The 25,418-nt window shown below is 49.4% G+C and overlaps 1 protein-coding gene and 1 long non-coding RNA gene across 4 annotated transcripts; one reads left to right on the top strand and one right to left on the bottom strand.

The window, feature by feature from the left end:
* Positions 1-330: 330 nt before the first annotated feature.
* Positions 331-11,870, top strand: LOC111837267 (uncharacterized). 3 transcript variants are annotated; one of them, XR_011985781.1, is made up of 6 exons: positions 331-4,327; positions 4,937-5,020; positions 8,134-8,311; positions 8,510-8,638; positions 9,598-10,044; positions 10,143-11,870. It is a non-coding gene; the product is annotated as an uncharacterized lncRNA (long non-coding RNA). The 3 variants fall into 3 exon arrangements; XR_002836615.2 differs by having other exon boundaries at positions 9,598-11,870; XR_011985782.1 differs by lacking the exon at positions 4,937-5,020 and having other exon boundaries at positions 331-1,908; positions 9,598-11,870.
* A 9,302-nt stretch (positions 11,871-21,172) lies between these two features.
* Positions 21,173-22,769, bottom strand: lsm6 (LSM6 homolog, U6 small nuclear RNA and mRNA degradation associated). Its single transcript, XM_023799192.1, has 4 exons — positions 22,609-22,769; positions 22,151-22,252; positions 21,584-21,697; positions 21,173-21,342 (listed from the first exon to the last, which is right to left on the bottom strand). Exons 2-4 carry the CDS (start codon positions 22,242-22,244, stop codon positions 21,308-21,310), a joined length of 243 nt encoding a protein of 80 aa, XP_023654960.1. The 5' UTR covers positions 22,245-22,252; positions 22,609-22,769; the 3' UTR covers positions 21,173-21,307.
* Positions 22,770-25,418: the final 2,649 nt, after the last annotated feature.

The following is a 25,418-nucleotide window of genomic DNA, read 5'->3' as shown; positions in this document are numbered from 1 at the left end:
TAATGACCGCCTGGAGAGACGGGGGCCTGGCTGACCCTCGATCACAGGCCTGGCCCGGCGAGCCCGGCGCTGAGCTATTGTGGTAGGTGAGTCGGCCATGGGGGGGGGGGGGGGGGAGGTATGGCGAAGCTGGCTGCCTTATCCTAATCCTGCTCCCAGGAGTTGGTTAAGCACGAGGAGGTGAGGCCCCAGGGATGGAGGGAGGGGCACGGTAGGGGGGCTTATTTAGCAGTGTTCCCCTTCGCCTCCCTTCACCCCCGGCCTCATTAATGGGTGCCCTTCGCCACGGTGTTGGGTCCGAACACAGCCGCCACACACCCCAGTGGGTAAATAAATCACATGCGGTTTGGTTCTTGGAGCTGAAGGGTGTTTGTGTGTGTACTATTCCAGGCCAGTGTTCGTGCCATGCCAGGTCGCCCGTCTGGTTTGGGCCACAGTTCTGGCCATTGTCTCCGATTGATCTGCAGCACGTTTAAAAATGCAGGGCCTCCGTGGTGGCCGCTGGCCCGGCCTTATATTCCCAACCCCCCCGTCACTGTCCGAGCCCGCGTAATAACCGCCAGATGTTCCCCATCCACCGGCGTGCTGTTGGGCTGCTGCCAATGCCCGCGGCTCCCCGCATCGGGGGCGGATTAGGAGTAATCCCCCGCAATTCCAGCATCGGCCTTTGTCCCCGTGCACCGCGGTGGGACCTGCGCCTGGCCGGGCCGCTCGTTCACCAGAGATCAAAGACACGAGGCTGAAGGTTCTGTGGTCGCCGTGGTGATGGAAAGAAATAACAAGATGGCCCCAAGTCTGCGATCCCCAGTCCCAGATGGTTGCTGGCGTATTCTCAACTCCATCATGGAGTCATGGCCGGGGACGGCATGCCCCAGACCCCAGAGCATGCACCTTACACCCGGTGCCCCCCCCGTACACCCGGTGCCCCCCCGTACTACCAGCACTAAGTTACACATCTCTCAGTTACATCTCACATCTACTATAGGACTCCTATAGTAGGCTCTTCTGGGTGCAGGTTTAGAGAGCTTACACTTGGTAAGTAACACTCAAAAAATTACACTCAGTAAATAACACTCGTTTAGTTAGAGTCCAGTCTGCCAGGTTTGTGACACTGATCCTGGTAGTTTGTTTAAGCTTTAAAGTAGCTGCTTTTTGATGTTTCACTAGAATGAATCAGACATATGAGTTTCTGTTTTAACTTGCAGGAAATTAAATTGATGTGAGCCCTCTGTATCTGTGCCTGCTGGCAGGCCTCTCTTCTTGGTCCATCACACTCGCATATGCACACCTCTCACGTGGTGCTTGCTCCACGGAGCATCAGTTTTCCCGGCAGTGGTATCGGGCGACTCATGCAGGAGGGGCGGCTACAGGAACGCCGCCCCCGAGCTCTCCGCTTTAAACAACCATTCCCATAAACCTTTGTGCCTCGTGCCTACAGGTAAATCAATAAAGGCCCATCTCCCATGTGCTAATGAATTGGGATTTTTAATGAATCCCCCATTTGCATTTAAAAGTAACCAGGGAAATTAGGAGGTTATGTCTCTATTTTTTATTTATTATGTACATATGTGAGGTGGGAGGTGGGGGGGATAATTTGTGGGAAATGTAAATGTAAAACTTTAGGTAAATAAAAAGAAAAAGGAGGGTAGCTTTGATGTATTCATAGGGGTCAGGACAACAGTACCACTGCTCAGGTTTTAATGATAAGTGAATCTGTCTGCTTGGTGATGCCGGTGTGATTCCGATGTCTTTGTTTGAAGATTCACGCTGGGATCGTTGTCTGATTCCACCGGCCGGCGGTCCATAGACGTCACGTGGCATGATGGAGCGGAGCGCGCTTGTGGGGTCGACGCCAAGAGCCGAGCGGGGGGATCCCGCAGGATTCCCTTTCCCAGCCGGGCAAGACCCGTGAGTGCAGCACTCCGCCATGTCACGTTAATTAAGCAATTACTTTAATTAACACATGAATTAATTCCGTCGCATAGCCAGATACCCAAAGCACCTTAAATAACTCCCAGTCTCATGATTTATGGCTCCAGTTCCGATATGGTTCAGTGACCTTCTCAAGGGGACAGTGCCCGGGACACTTTGGGGACACAGATGGCTGCTAATTTGGCACCGGTACCCCGCCCCGGTGTCCACACCAGCAGTGCTGTGCCTCTCAGCCTGTCACTGAACCAGTCACAGTGTCGGATGCACAATAAGAAGCCTTTAACCATGTCCGCTATTGGAACTTCAAGAGTCCTACCTTATTGCGGTTAGTGTTTTTTCTCCAGGAAATTAAAGGCCCACAAAATGGGAAAGTTCAACCTGATTTCCAGTATTAGATGTGGAGAGAACAGTTAGTATGTCTCCTGGGAACGTATTTGTGTCTTATTCTGTGTTTTCTGTTTATTTCACATAATGTGATATTTAGGTATCCTAGCCTTTTGCTGCCTCTGCGACACGTTTCCTGAGTAAGTCACTCTGCTCCGGGCTTTCCGTCACGCTTCCGAGTGGGGAGTCAAAGGCTTCAGTTCAAACGCACCACTCACACCTTCCAGGAGTGTCTACAAATCCCCTCCCCTCCCCCCTCAGTCAGCCGGTGCTCCAGGGAGACGGTTTCCAAAATTATTTCACCAAAATGTTATTACGTCATTCTCTCGAATGGCAGGTGTTCAATTCCAAACAGTCGCTTCAGAAACAAATATGGTTAAACGTTAATGGAGCAATTTTAAAAGGCTTAATGTACGCCGGACGATGATTTATTTATTTACAGAATTTATACAGTGACCGTCATTGACCGGCTTGACGGGTTTAATTAAAATCCCACGTCTTGTTTTCTCACGTGAGTCGTGGCTGCAGCAGAGAGGCGGAGTAGCCTGCAGCTACGCTAAACCACACATCAGGGAAAATCACTTGTTTACTCTGTCCGAACTATGCAGCGTCGCCTCGGGGACACAGCTGGCTTGACGTTCGTCCTCCACCTTTGGCTAAGCGATGAATGGATAACATCGCCTCTCTCTGCTGTCACCTCTCAAATTATTTATCTGCCCCCCCCCTTGAAAGCTGTGCGGGACACGCAAACTGCATTATCTGTTTTTATTACCAAGGAGCTTATCTGTCTGTACTTACTTGGGGAGTGGGAGCTAGCTTTAAAGCCAGGAATGAATTCCTTGTATGGTCAAGGTAAAGTAAGGAACGAGGAGAACAAGACGGGAAATGGCTCTTTCTGTACTCCAGCCTCTGATACAGGACAGGATATGTCTCTCTCTCTCTACCTTGGCCTTTACTACAGGACAGGATATGTCTCTCTCTCTCTACCTTGGCCTTTACTACAGGACAGGAAATGTCTCTCTGTCTACTTTAGCCTCTAATACAGGACAGGAAATTTTTCTCTCTCTACTTTAGCCACTAATACAGGACAGGACATGTCTCTCTCTCTGCTGTGGCCTGTAATACAGGACAGGAAATGGCTCTCTCTTCACAGCAGCCTTTAGCACAGCAGAGGAAATAGCCTTCTCTGTACTCCGGCCTCTAATACAGGACAGGAAATAGCTCTCTCACCATCCTGGCCTCTGGTACAGAACAGGAAACTCCAGCAATCTTACACTGCAACGATGGCCGGACAGGAACATAGTCTGTGTGCATTTGTGCTTACGGAACATGCTGTACCGAGGGCATGCTGTATTCCGTGTGGTATGTAAAGCCCGATTTAGAATTCAGGAGGGAGTCAGGCGCAGGACACGATGTCAGCATCATGCAGCCGTTAACTCAAAGCCACACAACATGCTCTCTTACACAGTTCTGGGGTGTTGAGCCATGCACGGGAGTTTGGGGACGTCGGTGAGAGTGTAATGGAGTGCAGGCTCTCCACGTTCACTCACCTTAATCACCCATGATGTCATAACACATCAGTTTTTTTCAGTAATGATCGAGGTGGGCAATTAATTATCCAGTTGCTGTCCTGGGGAGTGACTGGATGACCTTGTTTATTTTCATATTTCCTGAATTATAAGTTATGTATTAATATCTTGCTGTAGAACCACCTTCATTTCTACTTGTCAGGGTTTGCAATGTCCTTTTTTATATTTTATTTATTGATTTATTTTTTAAATACTCTTACTATATTTGTATGTGTGAAGTTCTGGGTGTCTAATGTAGTATTTTAAATACTTTGACTTTTTGTCTCTAACCACCATGCCACCTGCTGGCCTAATTTGTTACTACTGAGAATTGAATTAACTGCAATGTATATCATCTGTCTATCTCTTTGTGAGAGAACATGAGAAACAGGTATAGCAATGTGTGGAAGCAGCAGCTGAAGGAGCGGGGAGTCAGGACACAGGTAATGGGGAAGTTATTGAATTTCATTTTTCGTGGTTTGAGGCCTGCTAAGCCCTCCTGTCCCCAGTGAGGTATTATGCTGTAATTATCCAGCTTGGGGGGGCCTCTGCGGCTTTGTCAGGTGACACAGCAAACCCCCGCCTGCCCGTGGTCTCGGCCTGCGTCATCGTCGGCTGCCTAATTAACACGTAAACAGGTCACACTCACGAGCAGCCCCTACGTTTGCCGGCCTCAGTTACAGCATAGCAACAGCCCGAAAGCTGTGTTCCCGTTAATCCCTGCAGGGATTTCCCTAACCCTGACTATTTATGCGTGTGTGCCTGTTACCCATGAACTCCTGAGTTATAAACTGACTGGTCATCCTTCTGTTAGGCTTTGAGTGCTACTTTATTAAATTTAAGGCAGTAAAATCGATATTTCCTTGTTTCCTCTGGCCAGAAGCAGTGCAGTATTAGTAACAGCTGCCACCCCCCCCCCCCCCCCACACACACACACACACACACCTGGCATCACTTGTCATCATGAAGGAAGGTTCTGTTCCACTTCAGCTCATGTGTTTATCTGTGGTCCGGAAGGTCACCTAATTTCACCATGTCACACACTGTCCCAGACTGTCCCCCAGACTGGCAGGCACGCCGTGGTGACACCTCCAGGTGGGACATGTCATCGCATCACCCGCATCAGCCTGTCAAAGGTCAGAGTGTGAAAGGTCACATTCCAGCAGGACGTCCACGGCTACGTCAGCCGTGCTGCCGGTCGGTTTGTAACAAAACGCCGTTTTGGTGTGTGTTTGCAGATCGTCCTGCAGATTCAATTTCTGGAGTCTGTGGGAAGGAGATTCACAGAACAAACCAATAATTATTACAAAGAATTATTTAAAATTATAATACTACTGCTATTATTATTATTAGTAGTAGTATTAGTAGCAGTAGTAGTAGTATTAGTAGCAGTAGTAGTATTAGTAGCAGTAGTAGTATTAGTAGCAGTAGTAGTAGTATTAGTAGCAGTAGTAGTATTAGTAGCAGTAGTAGTAGCAGCTGGTTAAAAATTGTGGCTCATGTTAGAATTGCTCACATAAAGAATGTAAACTGGATTACTTCTCTTAGAGTAATTTCTTAAAGTAAATTACTATATGTGGGGGAGTGAAGATGAAAGGGACTGGAAGTTGTGTTTCGCAGAGGTGAAAGCAGCCTTCATTTAGGTGGGATCAGAGAACCGCCCGGCAGCCCCAGATGCAGCCAGAAGGCACCATTGCCATTAAAACTTTGGCCAGGGCAGGACCTCCCTCCCCAGGCCGAGCAGGGCTGCCAGGTTATTTCTACCTCATTGTGGTTTTATCTGCGGTGGGGGTCTGAAACAGGGATGAATTATGGAGGATTTCCCTCAGCTGGCACTGAGGGAGCGAGGCCGAGGTTTGAAGGCCGACGTTACTTGAGAAGGTTTGACACCCTGATTGTTTCGTCTCTGCCTGGTTCCGGGGCAGCGCTGGGTTTGGGCAGGGGGGCCGGCATCTGAAAGTAAAGTTGGACCTTAAACATTGCTGGCAGTAAGTCTTGAAAGCCCTTCTCTCGTCAGGTCTTGTCGGGTCATTCTTGACAAGCGTGTCAAGCCCAACGTGACCGATGGTGCATTTGCACACACACCCTCCTCGCAGGTAGCTGCATGCTCATATAGTGCCCCCTCCGCCCCCCCAACCCCAGTCTCCTAGCACTCTGTAACCGTTGGCTGGCAGAGAAGGACCCTTTGCAAGAAATTGCTTCAGTCAGAGGGAGAAGAACCCATTTACAATATGTGCTTTAGAACATCTCAGACAATGCATCCCAGATTAGAGGCAGTTTTGATTAATCTTTCATAAACATTTTCTAGTGCCTTGGCTCCAAGTCCTAGCAGATGTATGCAGAGTGCCTGTTCGGGTGTCATCTCGGAGAGTGGCAGAGGGTCCTCACCGCGAAAATGACACCGAATCAGCCGAGTGGCACATTAAAATTTATCGGCGAGTCGCACCGCTGCCACGATAGCTCCGCGAAGCTTCCCTTTGAAATGTGCGTCACTTGTCCTACGCTGTTTTTCTCCGAGACAGGAAGTCTCTTTTCTGTCCTCATCAATTCTTCACTGCAATTTGACGTGTGTTTAATTCTTCCGCATTAGTTTTCCTGCATGGGTTCCGGCGGCATCCTCCTGTCTTTCCGCGAGCGTATAAAATTAATGCAATCAGTAAAGTATATATAGCCTATATGTGTGTGTGTGAGAATATGTCAGAGGAAGCTGGCGTGGCGTTGTCGTACATCATTCCATATGAAAAGCGGTTTTATCCCTACTTTATGTGTTTGGAGGTGTAAGTGGCGTGGTGGCCGAGCTTCGCCGGCGGCTGTCGTGTAATAGGCAGGCCGATATCGGTCCCGAGTCGGGGAAACACAATGAGCTACGCGGAGACAGCCAGAATGTGATTCTGCGATCGCAGTTAAGTACTCGATATAGCACACGATACGGCTGTTTTGATCCATTTTTAAGTCGTGTCACTTGTTTTCATACTCGGCGGCAGGGACGGACCCCTCGCAGGGAGATTTAAAACGCGTTTTCCTTACGCTGTGTACGTGTTCAAACTTTTATAAAGCCGCTCGTTGCTACAATGTGGTTCTCGTGCCATTTGCGGTGCAGCTTTTGTTATAAAATAAGGAACAAACATTTCACGCACAATCACGTACGAATTGTAATATTATAAATCAATAGTTAAATTTCTGCGCGCTATGAATAGACGCGCGAGACCAGAAGACTGGTTTAATGAAGGGAGAAATTCTCATTTAATCACACGTACCCCAGTTTCCCAGATTTTATAAAACTGTTCATTTGTTATTCCATTTCATATACTCAAATATATTCTATTGTCCATTTTTTAAGAAAAAAAGGATTCAGACGGGGAGTTAATGCAAATGACGCATAAAAAATTAAAGGTTGATCTTGTTCTGTTTCAGTTCAAGGTACGCATCACTCTTTACAACCGCGGCTGTCACAGCGAATCAGCCAGAGCGCCTGTTTACCGCTGACTGTTTACATAATATGGGACTGTAAATGAGACCTGGTCCCAGCGGAGTCCCTTGTATAAATATAAATAATAAATAAATATTAGATAAATAATTCTTCCTGCTGAATTATTTACTCGACTCAGAATTCACTTATGCAAAGGCTGTTAACTAGTTTTGAGGATAACTGCGCTGTGTAGGTATGCACGTCATGTCAAGGGAGTTGATACATGATGGGCTGGGCGTGCTGGGAGACCAGGGCAGGGCAGCGGGAGACTTGGCTGGGGATTGGTCAAAGGTTTCGGGTGGTGGGTGGCAGTGATACTGGGTAGTTGGCTGCCAGGACTGCGATCCAAATTTCAGACAACAGGGACTGGCTGATTGCTGGGGAGGGGGGGGGGGGGGACAAGAAGGTGAGTTGGGGGGGGGAGGCGTTGTGTTAGCCTAGATGAAAGATAGCATGTCCTGCCCACCAGGGGGCAAGAGGGTGTGGAGGAGAGAAGTGAAGATGTGCCAGTGTTCTGCCCTAAGTTCATTGTCATGCCGGGGGGGCTTTCAGAAGAACCACACATTCAGCCAGCAGAGGGAGAAGTAGTTAAGGATCTGAACCGGCATCCTTTAGGTTTCTACCTGCTTTTTTCTATAGAAGATATAAGAAGGAGTTGGTCCAGTGCGAAGCTGATCTTAATGTGGCTTAAAGCATCAGCTGAGGAAATTAAATAATAATGTGCAGAACAGGGCCAGATTTCCCAGCCATTGTGACACACTTTTTTTTTATGTCCCATAGCCAGGCGGCATGAAGTCACAGGTGATGCAAGCAGAGCCCCCCCCCCTTCGCCAGAGTCAGAGGGAGAGCAGCTGGTCCAGGTGCCGCCGAGACTGATGGTTCCAGGACCGGGATTAGTGTGACGGACACTGTTTAAAAGTGAAAAATACATGAATATGTGAACGGCCAGCCTGGCGAGGTACATTATGCTGTTTGAAAGGCGGCTCTGTTCCAGCTCTAAGCACCACGTTTCCCTTTTATAATCTATCCTAGGACACTGACATATGTCAGTGTCATCAGCCGAGCCGCTCTGATTGGCTGTGAAGCTTTCACCAGCTGTCTTCATTGGCTGTGCTCTTTACCTCCCCCGTCCTAAAATAAAACTTTGATCAAACAGAGCTCTATGCCGGCCCGGCGTCCAGGGCGTACCCCTCCCGGCGGCCCAGGCGTTTGGGGACGGGGGCTGAACGGGACGAGAGTGCAGCAGAGAACGGACGGCTGGATCGACTTGGGAGCGAGGGGCCGTGTACGTGTTTAGTAAAAAAGGGGAAAAGAGACATTTTCTAGCCAAAAGTCTGTTTAGGACTGTAGAGAAACAGAAAAAGGCACTATAGCTGCAAATGTGTGTAACGCAAAGCTGTTCCTTATTACGGTGTGTTACTGCATTCCAGAAGCCGTTCGCTGGGCTGCTTCTCAGCACCAGTCCGTCACTGTGCTTTATGACACCTGTCGGCGTCTGCCACACCAGCCCGGGCCATCGTATGAGCCACCCCGCCCCCTCCCTGTATGATCCACAGACCCTCACCTGTGGGGGGGTGCCCACGCCGTCCCTAATAATGCCATTTATAACGAAACAGGTTAATGTGTTTATGGCCCTGGGGCTTCTGACGCCATAACTGGGGAGAAAAGCCTTTTCAGAGGGGGGGGAGGCTCCATTAAGCCTGAACACAGCGTCCCATTAGCGGCGCAGGCAGTGCCACAGTTTGGAATATAGAGGAATGATGGAAGACAGGGAGGCCTGTAACTGCTCTTTATCGCCTGGGAAACAGCGCCGTTAGTAACGTTTTAAATGCTTCAGGGTGATGGCGTGACAAGTGAGATCGCCACACTTCTCGGGAAGGTCACAGGCTTTGGCCTGGGCGCGGGGGGGGGGGGGGGGCTGTTCGCCATGCGCACTGCAAGCTGGAAACTGCAGGCCTTCCTGTGAGCCTTACGGTCAGGCGCAATACCCGCCCCAAGGCTGCGCATCTCGCACCCGATTGGGCGCTTAGCTAAAGGGAGCGTTCAGATTGGCCCGAATGAATATGGGGAGCAGTCGGTTTCAGGGTTAGTACCTGGCAGCTCGTGGTTGGCCCTGCGATCTGCACCCGGAGATGGGAAAGAGTGCCATCCGCTGCTTGTATGGAGGGCTTACACACGGCCGTGAAGGACCGCAGGCCCTATACGTGTCCATCCACCCACCTGCCCGCTGCTTATCCATTGCAGGAAGCCTGGAGCTTATCCCAGGCAGAGTTGGAGGCGCCGCTGTGGAGCACCCTGCATGGGACGGCACGCATCGACAGGCTCAGGCAACGGACACGTCTGATGCCCATTCGCCCAACTGCGTGACTCCTGAGCTTGGAGAGAAGCTGGCGTTCTGGGAAGGAGCGTGCATGATATTCAGGCAGGATCTGAGCGGCCTGTTTATCGCCTGACCTTTCTCAGTGCCTGTAAACACCAGAACTGCCAGCTTATTACCAATGGGGTGGATGAAGAGGCCATTGAAGGCAGAGCTGTGGATCGTGACAGTCCTACAAAAGCAAAGCAAGGTGCCGGCATGAGCTGCACCCAGGGCTGCTCAAAGTTCATGTGGCCCCCCCTCCCCACAGAAACGCACTCTGTCAGCCGGTTTGCTAAGAGAATACCCCACCAGCAGATGGTGCTCTAGGCAAGGTTTACCGCTGCCCCCCCCCCACCACACACACATACACACACTTTATCAGCTGGCTTACTAAATCAAAACCCCACCAGAAGGTGGCACTCTAGGCAAGGTTTACTGCTGGTGCCCCTCCCTCTGTCAGCCGGTTTGCTAAGTCAAAACCCCACCAGCAGAGGGCACTCTAGGTGGCTGCCTGTGTCGCCTGATGGGTTGACTGACAGTGCCTACACCTTCTGCTACATGCGCTAACCCTGAGAGTCCGTACGGCTGCCTGTCTAGAGTCACGCGCTGGGATTTACCCCCTTTGGCCGTCAGCGTGTGTGTGTCTGTTTGTTCTGATACCCCCGATCATCTCTCACCCATTTAGTTTTTAGTTGGAAGCGGTTTGTGGTCCCGTGTCTCAGTCTGCCGTATTTTAATTATTACTGCTTACAGCCCCAGGATGGGAATGTGTGGAACTGGAGGGTGCAGCTTCAGAAAGAGTCTATTTCCTCAGCTCTGCTGTGTTTATCGAATGCTATTCTATGCAGGACTGTTTTTTTTTTTTCCTGGAAAAGTCTCTGGTTTTCATTTCTGTCTCCAAAAGCCCACTTTCCCCAGATGTTATAAAGCTGTTTTAGTTTCCACTGTTAATGTAACCAGAACTAAATGGTTACTGCCTGAAGGAGATGTTTTATTTATGGTTTCAAGACACTGCTGTTTAAAACCTTGCTGTCCAGGATATAACATTCGTGGCACCACCTAAGTCGTGTGATTAGACCCGCGTTGCTGAATCTGAGAGGCGCTGTCGGTATGACATGTTGTAAGGGTGACCTCTAGTGGACAAACGACAGACTGTCAGCTTCCGTCGGCTTGTTCTCATTGGTCTCAAAAAATGTGAAATTACAGTAGTGACTGGCATAAACAGTCTTAAATGTGATGTACATTAATTTTACATATCAAACTTTTCAAGTTCAAAAATAATATATAATAATAAGCTTTGAAGTGTTTGAAGTGTTTCAACTTTGAAGTGCTTATTTTTGTCAGAGTGGCACTTAACACCGTCATTAATTCCATCCATCCATCCATCCATACATCGTCCTGCTGCTTATCCTGGTCTGGGTTGGGGGGGGCTGGAGCCTGTCCCAGGCAGCATAGGGCACAAAGGCCTTTATCATTTATCTTTTTTTATTCATTCAGTGACAGTCAGTGGGCAGTTCTGTATGCCAGAAAATACGAAGTAGTCTGTCTCGCTCACAAACATATTTATTTTGTTTATGATGGGATTGGCTGAACTGTGAATAGTTAATGAGCGTCCCGCATGCAGCTGTCAGAGATAACGGCTCTTCCTCGGTGGGGGGGTACCGTATACATGGTTGCGTGATACTTTCACTGGATATGTTCCACAGTGGGCACTGCTTAATAAACAACACAAAAGGTATTAATGTGCCAGTGACTTCAACTACGTGATTTCTGAATCCTTACTAGGTATTTTAATTTATTTTATCAGTAAACTGCTTCTGTTCTCTCTCTCCTACAGTCACACCCTGGCGGTTCCTGGGGCCGGTGTGATTGTCCTCCGCCTATGATGGAGGCGACTGAGGTTGCTGAACTCGGATCTTCCTCCACTGTGCCACCTTTCTGAATTATCTAGCTGAGGCCTCTTGGTGTTATGCCCAGCCTCGCCTCTAGGGGGCACCCTTTGAGCTTCCCATCTAGGCTATGGCCTCCACCTCGTCCTGAAGTCAAGCTGGGCCTGCCAACAAGATCTCTCACCCTCTTTTTCCAGCTAGAGAGTTTTATAAAATGTCACGCTTCTCTTTCTCAACCAGGATTAAAGTACCCCTCCAGCATAGCTTCAGTTTTGTGAAACTGTCCATTTATTTCCTGTTGATGTCTCAATGAGAGGACTGTCCCCTGTGTGTAAGGTGGGAGCTCTCATTGATTGTGCCTCTCAGGATCTTCTCTCTCACAGTCTCTGACCTGTTGCTTCTCTTCACAGATGTGATCCACCTTTCCATGGTATGTTTAATTCCTATCTGCTGAACTGTTTCTCTGTCTCCTCGACGTTTTATGAAACCTCCTCTTCCCAAATTGGCACCACACATCTTCACTAGTTGGTCGCTCTTATCTGGAGACTAAGTCTTCCATCTTGCTCTTGCTTCTTCCTAACATGATTTGCCTCCATTAAACACTTATCAGTTGGGACTTTCTCGTTAACATGCTCATTCCTGATTTTTACTTTGATGTTGGTCTTAATCGTAACCTGAATTGGACATCACAGGTTACCTTGAAAGTTTAACAATGAAAATCACAATAAGATTCCATGCCACACATCTGTAGCTGTGTTCAACAGACGTCATAGCAAACAGAACCAAAAAGTATGATCGCTCAGCATAAGCCGGACATTGAGTTTCTTAGCCAAGCACAGTGCAAGCTTGGAGGAGCAGATTTGGCCCTGATTATGGAATCAGCTCTTGGGTTAGTTTCTCAACATGGATCCCTTGTTTGGTTGCTCTGACCCCGGTTATAAGGAAACGCCAACTGGTCAGGAGCATCATCTACTCTGTGCTGCCTGACACATCAGATCCTCCTCAATTCGCACAGGTCCACCAAACATATCCATGACTCTCCACACTGCCCGCTCCCACCTGCACAGGAGATACACAGTTGTGAGGATGTGTAGAGTACACCCGTGTGTAGAGAACACCTCAGCATTCAACACTATAGTTCCCTCCAGGTTTGACAAGAAGCTCCAAGCTCTGTGTCTGAACGGCTCTATCTGCAGCTAGATTCTGAACTTCCTGTTGGATTGATGGCACTTCCTGTCTGGCACCAACCAGCATCACTTCATCCTTCCGGACCCTGAACATAGGATCTCCCCAGACCGATGTACTGAGTCCCCTCCTGTACTCACCCTTCACCCACGACTGCATGGCCACCAACAGCTCCAACATCATTGTGAAGTTTGCTGGCAACAAAACAATGGTGAGCCTTGTCAAGGATGAGACGGTGTATAGAGAGGAAGTCAGAGCCCATACACACCAACGCCAAGAAAACTGCCTTTCCCTGAACACCGCCAAGACTAAGGAGCTCATAGTGGACTTTCACAAGGAGAGAGGGGTGCACAGCCTCATCACTATCAAAGGGTCTGCAGTGGGGAGAGTGTCAGCTGCAGGTTCCTTGGGGTGTGCATCACTGAGGACTTCCATACCAAAAAAACAGTGAAGGTGGCGCAGAGGGGTCTCTTCTACCTCTGGTGACTGAATGTTTGGTGTCAGTCCTCACGACCTCAGGGCATTTTATAACGGTGCCATCGAGATCATCATAACTGGATGCATCACCACCTGGTATGGGAACTGCACCACCTAAAACCAGAAAGTAGTGAGGTGCATGGGGAAAATTATCAGAGGTGAGCTTTGCTTCCTCCTGGATGTACATACCAGGCGGTGCCTGAAGAAAGCTGGGAAAATCATCAAGGATCTCACTCACCCGAGCCACAGACAGTTCATATTAATGCCACCAGGCAGACAGTACTGCGGTATGAGGACCCGAACTAGCAGGCTCCGGGACAGTGTCAGGCAGATAGTACTGCAGTGTGAAGGCCCAACCCAGTAGGCTCCTGGACAGTGTCAGACAGACAGTACTGTGGTATGAGGACCCGAACTAGCAGGCTCCGGGACAGTGTCAGGCAGGTGGTATTGCAGTGTGAAGGCCCAAACCAGTAGGCTCCGGGACAGTGTCAGGCAGATAGTACTGCAGTGTGAAGGCCCAAACCAGTAGGCTCCGGGACAGTGTCAGGCAGGTGGTATTGCAGTATGAGGGCCCAAACCAGCAGGCTCCAGGACAGTGTCAGGCAGGCAGTATTGCAGTATGAGGGCCCGAACCAGCAGGCTCCGGGACAGTGTCAGGCAGGTCGTATTGCAGTGTGAAGGCCCAAACCAGTAGGCTCCTGGACAGTGTCAGGCAGGCAGTATTGCAGTATGAGGGCCCGAACCAGCAGGCTCCGGGACAGTGTCAGGCAGGCAGTATTGCAGTATGAGGGCCCAAACCAGCAGGCTCCGGGACAGTGTCAGGCAGGTCGTATTGCAGTGTGAAGGCCCAAACCAGTAGGCTCCTGGACAGTGTCAGGCAGGCAGTGCTGCAGTATGAGGGCCTGAACCAGCAGGCTCCAGGACAGTGTCAGACAAACAATACTACAGTATAAGGCCCGAACCAGCAGGTTCTGGGACAGAGTCAGGCAGACGGTACTGTGGTATGAGAGCCCAAACTTTAACCAGCAGGTCCCAGGACAGTGTCAAGCAGATGGTACTGCGGTATGAGGGCCCAAACCAGCAGGCTCTGGGACAGTGTCAGGCAAATGGTAATGTGGTATAAGGGCCCAACCTAGCAGGTTCTGGGGCAGTGTCAGGCAGATAGTACTGCAATATGAGGGCCCGAACCAGTAGGCTCCTGGACAGTGTCAGGCAGGTGATATTGCAGTGTGAGGGTCAGAACCAGCAGGCTTCAGGACAGTGTCAGGCAGACGGTACTGCAGTATGAGGGCCAAAACCAGCAGGCTCCGGGACAGTGTCAGGCAGGTGATATTGCAGTATGAGGGCCCAAACCAGCAGGCTCCTGGACAGTGTCAGGCAGGTGATATTGCAGTATGAGGGCCCAAACCAGCAGGCTCCTGGACAGTGTCAGGCAGGTGATATTGCAGTATGAGGGCCCAAACCAGCAGGCTCCGGGACAGTGTCAGGCAGGTGATATTGCAGTATGAGGGCCCAAACCAGCAGGCTCCGGGCTTATTCCATTAGATGGTTAGAATGCTAAACTCTGGTCAATGGAGACATTCTGTCATCCATATCCCTCACATTATTATAATGCTGTATATTACCTGCTTGCTATTTGAACTATTGTTTTTATTTGCACTTGTTTTATTTGCATTTTGTTGCTGCTGATGCTGCTGTGCACTTTGCACATAAACGGTTTCACTCACCTGTATTGGACAAGTGCCAGGGGATGTGACAAATGACATGATTCCATTTGATTCGGAAACAGGGTTGCAGCGCCAGACGTGCCCACGTTGGCCAACAGAGGGCGCCAGAACGTCTCTCTCTCTCTCTCTCTCTCCCCCTCAGAAAAGTGCCCTGCCAAAGTGCTTGGCCCGGCCCTTGCGCTGAAAGAGAGAGACGCATGATTTATTTTTGGAGGCTGAACTATATGGCAGATGTAAGATGAACCGAGCGGGCCAACTCCTGTGACACAAAAAGCATTGTCCTGATTTAACGGCTGCAAAGTTTCACTTTGGGTCTCGGAGAGCCGCCACTGTCTAATTGGGACGGGCTCCTTTACAATGGGGGTGATTCAGTTAATGTCAACGAGATAAAACATAATGTCGTCTTGTTACCCCGGGAAACGAACACATTGCACTTTATCACGTTGGAAACAACGGCAGTAAAAACATGGACCTATCTGAGCGGGGGAAAATATGGTACCAGCCTGCCGTGGTGATTCGTCCGTGGGATGCCAGACAGCTTGATTTCTATCCCTATGTTAATCTTAATCCACGTCCTAAAATGATCCAGTGTTCAACTGTGGCTGGGAGCTCCCAGTGAAAGGTAGACGTAAGAGTGATTTTAGGAAACACCGTTGCGAACCATAAGGGGATGCCTTTCACCAGCCCCAATTAAAGGATACCTTCCTGGATCCTTGTCAAAGCTTTCAGAAGCACCGACACCTGTAGGTACCAGACTGGTTTCAACCATCCTGTTCCCAACTTTTACCCCATTTTCTTTGTGCCCCAGTCTCATTGATAGGTAGTATACTCCTCTAGGGCAGTGTCATGGATTCTAAGGTCACCCACACACATCAGTCCATCCACTCGACGGCCCCAATCTCCACCAAAAGAGAATAAAAACATTTTGCCGTAAATAACGGCCTTGCACGTTTCCTAATCTGTCTATGAGCTGTTGGCTTGATCCTGCCTTCTACCGGCTCAATTGCTGTGTCAGGGATAACTTGTGAGGAAATCGGCGTTTGTCAAGTTGCCAAAACAGATGATTCTGCGTTGATGGATGACGCCACAGTTGCGTGGCTTGTTTAGAAGGCTTGTTGTGTTTGTAAATGTGAAATAAATGAATGTGTTTTTTAGTCCTTTTTAGAGAAATGCTGGGTTCAGTTTTAGCTGTTTCATTATGGAGTTTAACTTCATTTCCTACAAATAATTTATTTAGGAACAATGTCTCGCCCAGGTCCCTCTAAATTTTTTATTTCGGTTCAGCTTCAAACGGCAGCAGGCTGTATAGGACCCAGTTCAGGGTGTGGGAATTGCTGTTGGGCAAGGCTGACGGGGGAAGTGCTCGTCTCCAGACGTTGCGCGTTTTGTTCGCCGTGGCACAGAAAAGCAAGGAAATCCAGGTCAATTAAGATAGAGGGGGCGGGGGGGGGTAGTGTGCGCGGGCGGGCGGGCGGGCATGATCCCGCCTCTCGCAGCGAGCAGCGCTGGGGCGCAGCGTCAATCGAGGGCATGTCGCACACAGGATACGGGGGGAGGGGTGGAGTGGGGTTATGGGACGCTTTCAAAGGGTATCGGATCTCAGACTCGCTCGGAGTTGGACGTGCACCCGGCCCAGATTAAATTGCTCAAACAGTCGCTGTTTTTTCAGCATCTTCCATGATCTTGTTTGCACCGATTATTTGTTGCAATTTGCGAAACGCACAACCAGCAGGACCCATAAAAAGCACAGGGGCTCAATGCGTGTCAGTAAACCGGGCATGTCCCTTTAAGAACGCGCGGCCGCCCCTTTAACTCACGGCCTCATAACATCCACCACCGCCCCCCACCCCCCACTCATCTCTAGAGTGGAGAGTGCCAGGGAATCTATAGCATAGTAGCTAGCATGACACTGAAAGGACATTGTAACATGATAAGATGTCAGAAGATCCAAGGACAATAATGCAAAAACAGCACCTGGAATCCAGACTTTAAATGGCCTTTTGAGTATGACCTCGAATCACTTATGGGACTTTTCATCCGGTTGAGAGTTCAGAAAATAGCTGCAAGCTGGTCGCTCATTCCCTTTCATGTATGTGCACATTTGTCACTATTCACTATCGTCACTTATTCACCGAGCATGCTGTACAGTGACAGCAGAGCCAGCAGTCTGAGGGTCGTATTCACCTTGTGGCCTTAGAGTCAGTTGCTTTGATTACCTTCAATAAGGCACCAAACGGTCCTCACACCTACAGGGTCATGGGCATGAATTCTCAGCTCCCTGTTTGCATTTTTCCTGTGTGGCACTTGCATGCCCCCCCCCCATGTCCATGAGCATGAAGACAGGGAGGTGTATACAGGGGAGGGGCCACAAGGGCCAGCTGAAATCTGATTGGCCCGCTGCCCTGTCACTTATCGATTCAAAACATGTCATTGGCTAATGGTAAGGTTGGCCCCTCAAATCACTGCAAAACTGATGGACACTCCCAGTGCGGAACACTCAGCCAGCAACAAGGGGTCCCAGTGGGCCAGTGGCAGAGTGAAGACTCCAACCGCTTATCCTGGTAAGGGTTACCAAGGAGCTTGCAGCCTATCCCAGGCAGCACAGGATGCGTGCTGGGTGGGGTGGGTCACATTCAGCTCTTCTGCATTGTCAGTTACATCTGTTCACTGTTCAACTGTTTGTGTTTGTAAGATTGTCGGCAGCCAGTGCCTGTTTGCAGTTACATTTCGTCTCATCTGCAGATGTGCGGCGCGTCGGTTCGATCGCGCCCTGCTGTCCGGCCTGTTATTCTTAAAATAAAAATAGGCCTCATGTTACCCCAGCCCCGACTTTATTTGAAAAACCTTTTTAATTTGCAGGGGAAATGTTTGGTCAGCTTCTCCGCGGGACGAAAGGAAAGGAAAAGGCGGGTGTGCAGTGTGCAAGAAGCCCTCCATATGTGGTGGAAAAACACAAACAAACAAACAGGGCCATTATGACATCACTGACAGTGCCTGGTATGTGTGACAGGTGGTAGATGTATAATCCTCCTGTAGCCTGATCGCTCTTGGCTGGCCGGGCTGGACCAAGCCCATGTGTGGCGATGGGGAGGATGGGACCAGCTGGACTTGCTGGGAGAGCATGGACACGCGTCTGCGGCATCCCCCGCAAAACCACCTTCCCGCTCACCTCACATCCCAGACCCCGGTCCCCGCCCCCCCCCCTTCCATTCCGTATGGAGGTCCGTCTTCCCGGGAACATGGCACCGGGGCCCGGAGCAGAGAGCAGGAGAACGCAGCAGGCCGGGCCCTGTGCCCGGCTGCTCCCGGAGGCCGTCCCCGCCCAGCCGGCCGTGCCCGCGTGACCTGCTGGCCCGAGCCCGGCAAGCACAGACACGCACGGCTCGTGCTGCCACTGCGTGCCACAGCTCATTAATTCAGCTGATTAGTGCCGGATGATGGCGCCCCCTGCTGGCCACACCCGGGCCACCCCTCTACTTCAGGGGGCTCCGTTTGCCTAGCCGGCGTGGGCAGTAGCACCCCAGGGAGACCCAGACTGGCATTTCCTCTTAAGACGGCCCTTCCTCCTGAAAACACCCCCCCCCCAACCTCGATGCGCCACATCCAATGCCGCCTTTCAGGAAGCCCAGGGGTTACATTCCTGGCCAAGACTGCTTGTACATGGGGGCTATTTTCGTAGTTTAAGGTCAGCGGAAAGGCTGCCCACTGGGCCCGAGCCTCAGTGTCGCTTCTGATAAAAAGTCCTCGTTTGTTATTTGTTTATGGCCGTCCGGGCACGGCCGCCGGTGTCATTTATTAAATGGGGCTCTCAGAGTAAAAAGCCTTTTAAGGCAGAATATTATTGGTACTCTTCAATCACCATGTGCGATGGCAGAATGGGGCGGGGGGGTCAGGGGGGGGACATTGTTCAAGAGCCACAGATGCTTCCAGAATGCGAGCCGGAGAAGACATCCTGCCTCCTGGAACATTTTTCGCAGGCCATAGAGAGGTCATGGGAGGTGTTTCCAAGTTTGTGCCACACTGTGCCAAACGTAATACCTTCACATCGGTGAGGATTTCAGCACAGGTCATTGTTGCCCACGTCGAAATGCCTCCCGGCAAGGAGAGCATTTCAGCCTGATGACCTCTGACCCTGCTCGTGGCCTCGTGTACGGGGGTGTAGGTGATTATCTGCATGTGACAGTGAATCGCTCTGTTTGGATGTCAAATGACCACCAGGGAGCGACGACAAGCGCTATGCAGGCATTCTTTCTTGGTTAGAGAAAACTGGGTCCTTTCATCGCTGCTAGTGAACCAAATTAGTGTCCGTATCCGGATCCACCCCAAGGTCCAGGTGTCGTGTTTCAAGAGCCGTCCTGAAGAGCCGAGACCTGTTCCTGACCTGTGGGCGCACTCGGCCGTAAGTCCGCAGGGATCTGCGGTTTAATCGGAGGGAAAGCCAGCAGGACATAATGGGAAGTGCAGTTTAATATCCTTAATGAGCAGCCGTCTGATGCATTCCTCAACCACAATGCCAGATGATGCCAAATATGAGGTAAACAAATACTGGGACGCTTGCAAGAGCGATATTAAAGAAATGTATTGATGTTTTTAAATGTTATTAAACTACCTTTAGGACAGCCCCAGGAGGATACTGTGAGCAGTTAGAGCATTCAGGATCTCCTCACTGGAGATGCAGAGATATCACTGCCTACCACTCAAACCATTAAGGGGGAAAAAAATGCTATGATAATCTTCCAGGAGCCCTTCAGAAAATGCCAGGACATCACGGTAACCCCCCTGCAGGAATCCCTGCCTTTCATTCCCCCCCCCCCCCACTTTTACTATTGCTATTATTAGGTAGGTTCAAAGTTCATCTGATGCTTGAAGTGTTTCTCAGTCGTTAACAGGACAGGGACCCTGACCTCTCCTCTGCAGAGCCCCAACAGAAAAGGGTTTCTCACCCCTGCCCCAGCTCCCGCACTCCCGCCGTCTAAATAACGGCCTGTACCCACGCAGGCAGGTGCAGTTACAGAAGCCAGCAGCTGGTGGTGCTCTAACACTAACTGCTAGCCCAAATATTTTGAAACAATCTTCAGATGTCAGTCCAAGCAGTGTTGAAGTGACAAAAGGTGTGACAGCCATGAATGAAACAGTAAAATAAGCAATTCAGTATTGAATTCTTTGCAAGAAAATTACTGCAAGGGTTATTTAAACATGCATTACTCTACTACATTCACGTTGAGCTGTAAATAACAGACTGGGCATAGCATTAATTTGTGTTCCTCCCCAAAAAAAAACAAACAGGACCAAGCTTCCAGTGGGGCTAATCTGATCTCTGGTAAGCAAACATTTGCTTCTGTTAGCCATGCTGTAAACCTGGCATAATGATTTTCTCTGCTATGACAGTAACCTCCATTAGAGCCGGGTTCCACACAGTTTGATCAATAACTCGTCCTTCTCTCTTCAGTTGAGCGTGACCTTGAAGCCTTGGAGCTCCGCAAGGGGCTGGGTGTCTGTATGCAAGAGGAAGGGGGCCCGAAGCTCCCTGTAAACTCCACCGTGGAGCAAACAGCTCATTAAGGAGAAGGGGACCTTTACTTACTGCACTCTCATCTTGACGTGATTAACAGCCACTGTACTGAACTCATTTTGTAAATGACTGATCCCAGCTGAGAAGAGTCACCAAAGGAGCATTCCCAAGCTCCCCTTGCATCGATCTGACGGGGAGGACATTTTGGAGCCCTGGGGAAGGAGGCAGGGCACCAAATGGAGAAATTCTACCCCTCCCTGATGCTTGTGTCTGGCTCTCAGCCTCATCGGAAACAAAACCGTGCTGTTTGAAGAGCAGAGAAAAAAAAAATAAAAATCTGCAGGGACCTGGACCAGGAAGTGCTGATACACAGAGGAGGGCAGATGTCAGCATGCGCCTGAAAGAGGCACCCCGCTTCCTCCAGGTTTCAGCCAAGAGCAGAGGAACATCACAGCTGGCAGATACATGCATGATGCGATGCCTCTCAAAAATGCACCTCAAAATCACTTACAGAAAGCCATTTAGAAAAAGCCTTAAAGGCAGGTATGTGTATGTGTTTGCATGCAACTGGACTGTAGGGCAGACGTGAGCACTGCAGTAACAGCACTACCGAGGGCGTACCCAAAAAGATTGGGGGCATCCTACAAACAAACACGGCATCACACACTGCGAAGTTTCATTCTTTTAATTTATAAAACAAAACAAGCAACCAAACAGCTGAAACATTGTAGCTTACACAAAGAAGTTATCTTCAGAAATTCTCAACTGAGATACGACACAAACTGAAAAAAATAACACTTCTTCATTACATCTTCCTCTTCTGGGTGCTTATGTACAACACTGTATGGGGTTAAAAAAAGGCATGTCAACAGAACATGTCTAAATGGAGAAAGCAGTCAATTCAATAATGAAACTAATTATGAAGGTGGCGTGGTAATGGAGGTCAGGAGTAACTTCTTACTCATCAGCCCAATTTACACCAAGCATCGTACTACAGATTGGCACCACCTCCCTAGCAAGGACAAGACCCCCTACGATTAAGTCAGCGGGCACGCTGACCACAGATCCCCCTGCCACCTACCATTGTTCCCCCTGAGGAAGGCATCGCCATATTTGTTCTTCAGCTGGCCATTGACATACTCCTCGGTCTGCTCCACCGCAATGTTCATGTAGCCGTCCAGGCAGGCCAGAACACCTGCGGGGAAGAGGGCCAAAGGTTCCCGTCAGACAGGTGCGACACCCAGCCTGGGGAAACCATTACACCAGCAAAAAACGTGCACAGCAGGAGCACTCCTAGATTAACCAGCAGAATACAGTGACAGGCTAGGACTTAGAAAAGCATTATGCAGAATTTAGCAGACAATATATTCAATTTGTAATTAACTGATTGACTGATACACATCCAAAGAGATTTATATGGCTTGAATGTCTCTCTATCTGGTCCAACAACAAAACACTTAGGCCAGTGTTTCCCAAACCAGTGCTCAGGGCACACTGGATGGATGCACAATTTTTGTTGTATCCCAGTTCCCAGAACACCTGAAAGGTATTCAGAGCTCCTCATTGCCTGGGTCACATAGGACCGTGCACATGAACAAGCAACAAGGTGGGCTTCCCCCCACCGCGTTTAAAGGACTCTCAGCCTCACCTCGGTAATCCACGCCCGAGTTGAGCTTCACCACCACCGGCCTCCCGATGATCTGCTTCAGGAAGTCGCTGGGGGTCTGTTTACGGAGACTCATCTTCAAAGCTGCAATGGAAGGAACGGCGTGACGGGAGGAAGCGAAAACAACCCTCCCAGAGAAACGATACCGGCAATTCACAGGGAATTGGCACAGCAGCGACAAAGCCCAGTATAACCAGTAAATCAGCGACAGCTCAGTTAAGTGAAGCCATAGGGTGCTGGCGGCGTGGTAACTACCGCCGCCCTCAAGGCTGCTTAGTTAGCCGGCTAGCAAGGCCCGCTAATCCAAACTCAGAATGTTTATTAAAGTCTATTACCGCTACAGCTGCACATACGCAAACTACGCTAGCGTCTTTCCTGTTACTGGAAATACCTGCTTATTATTTGATTGTTTTTTAATTAAATACAAGCCCATTACATACCGCGTCGTTAAAGCAAAATCTCGCCGTCTAAAGCCTCAGCAAGCCGCAGCGCCAGTCCCGGTTTATACATTACGACGGTTACGGTGCCCGCGGAGGGACAAAAAGGCCGCCGCGTTGCTCTATCAACACACGCGCTTATCTTTCTAAATTTCTTTTTTTTGTGCTAATAACCCTTCACATTCAGTGTTCTGTTGGCTACGAATACAATCGAGTTGTTATTTGTTTAAATGTTACTACAGCCACAGTTTTCATGTATATAAAATAATTTTGCTCTTCAGTTGGATAAATGGGGTATCGAACATGTATTCGTAGATATTTAATTTGTAATTTTGATATGGAATGTAACATGCACTAAATATAAAATGTAAGAATAAAGCACAAGGCTCAAAATACAAGGTTAATTAAAGTGAAAAATTGTGCAAATATAGGTGTAATCTGGTGTTTTCTAAAAGCTGCAGGACATCATCCCCTGTGCAAAGAGGTCGCAGAAGTGACAACCGCCGGCCGGGGTGGAGACTGGAGAAGCTCGGCGCCCGCCCAGTGTTTCCGAAGAGGGAAAAGCATTAAGCCAAGAAAGCGGCGAGTGCCTCGTGCTTGTTAGCGAGCCCTGGCAGCCTGGCTCAGGGCACAGGTTAATTTGCTATCTGCGGCGGGGTTAAATTAAGGTCAGTGTTACAAGTCCCAAAGTTATAAACGGGTGTGCGAGTGAGTCATGCACGCATAGGCTTGGGCTGATAAATATTCAATGAGTAAGTCTGTTTGTTCACTATTTCGGATGTTAGGACGGAAGATGAAAGGAATGAAACACCGATGGATCTTCCTTTAATCAAAAAACAAGATGCGTTTGTGAACAAACATATAGCAAAATACCCCCCTGCCCTTGGGCTATTTTAATGTGTGCCCTTATAAATGAAGGCTATCAGGTCATGGCTGGGTTACGGTGACTGTTGGTTAAAGATTTTTTTTTCTGTTGAAGGCGATTGGCTTAATGAGTTTAATTCATGCGACTGGACCGTTCAATCAGACTATTGTTCAGATCAGCTCACATTGGCTTGGTCTGTCCTCTTGAGGATGCTGATTGGCAGAGAGACAGGAAATAATGGGTGGGATATGAATATTTTGGTTTTACGAAAATTATTTTGACCTTTTAAAGAAGATCTAGTCCAGGGGGGATATGGTAAAAATGTATAGTTAATGGATTTGAATTCTTTCCTAAAAGCGCAGCTGCTTTTTCTGGCTAGTGTAAGTTGTATTTGACGTGCCTCTTTAAATTCGTACTGCTGGTCAGCCGGGCAGCCTGTACTTGATGATGTCATCCGTTACCTCAGCATCCCTAGTGAGCAGGTGTTTTGTGAACCCGGCCACAGGTCTGTGGTCCGGTCCTTGCATTTACCAGACGCCAGCCCCTCATTCAGGCACTGAATCAGACTATCAGTCCGGAAGCAGGGGGTTTTGTTGCAGGGTGAGAGCACAGCGCTGGTAGAGAGGGGGTGACTTCCCTACCCGTCCACGAGCTGACTCACTTCACCCATGCTGACAAATCCGTGCAGTGTTTTGTTGTTGCCAGTCGCCATCTGAATCCCACCTTCGCTCTTTGCGTGCGGAGTTAGCATGTTTTTCCCACGTGGTGTCGGTTTACTGAGGAAGCTCTGGTTTCCTCCTGCAGTTCAATGAAACACAGATAGGCTAAGTGGAATCTCTAAATTGCCCATAGCGTATGACTGTCGCACCATTGCACTATGCAATACACATTGTTTTATGTATGTACATAAAAATCCTTGTATGTAAAAGTACTCCGAGATAATGTGTGTGTGTGTGTGTGTCTGTCTGTGTGTGTCAGTGTGTGTGTCTGTGTGTGTGTGTGTGCCCTATGATGGTCTGACTTCCGGTCCAGAGGAGTATGAGAAACAAAAGTACAGGAAGTTTGTGGCGCCCCCTGGTGTCATGCTGTCCGTCTCTGTGGGGAGCGGCAGTCCTGCAGTGTGCTATTGGATTGGTAGGCACTACCTGTTACTGACATTTGACCCTCAGGAAAATGATGGGGTAAGGATGGGGGAGGGGGGGTGGGTCCTCCTCATATTCCGGCATTCCACGCGAAGGGGCGGGCGAGGAAAGTCTAGACAGCGCTGACCTTCAGAAGCAAAGCTTTTTCTTCAGGTCAGGCTGTATGTGGAGCAGGATAATGGAGAATCCCGAGGGAGTGTTAGAATGGAAAACAGATTGCCTTTCCGGCTTGCTCCGTCCCCCCTAATCCCTGACACTATAGAAGTAACAGCTTGGAAGTGATCGGGAACCGTTGGCTGGCTCAAAAAAAAAAAAGTCATTGCACCTACGACCCCCATGACCCCATACTCCCCCCCCAGCCCACCCCCACATGTTTTGTTGAGGAATGTTGCCGGGGGCCAGCTCATCCCCAGTGCAGAGCGAAAATTCAACCAGTGAAGTGGTGCCTTCCCACACAAAGACACGCAACAAGCCTGTTTCTGCCGAACTTATTAAACTTTATCTTCCTCTGTTCCGCCGCTGGCTGGCCGTCCGCAGCCTGGACTCGCCCTCCAGCTTATAGATCGGGGAAATCAAGCAGAGCTGAAAAAGCAGAAGTACGGGCAGGTATCCTGTGACAAGCCTCCAGCGGGATGGTTAACAGCTAAGGGGAGATTAAAACGCCAAAAGAACAACGAATCCAGAAAGAGCTTCTCTGACTTGTACCGTTTATGTTTTATTTGAACATTAAGCATTCAGAAAAACAAAACAATATATAACAACAATAAGATTCAGTTTGTATTTCAGGGGGTGATAATGGAAACCCC

This window comes from Paramormyrops kingsleyae, chromosome 25 (genome assembly GCF_048594095.1).
Source record: "Paramormyrops kingsleyae isolate MSU_618 chromosome 25, PKINGS_0.4, whole genome shotgun sequence".
Taxonomy (NCBI): Eukaryota; Metazoa; Chordata; class Actinopteri; order Osteoglossiformes; family Mormyridae; genus Paramormyrops; species Paramormyrops kingsleyae.
Note: the sequence above shows the minus strand (reverse complement) of the source record. Positions and strands in the feature narration are given on the sequence as shown.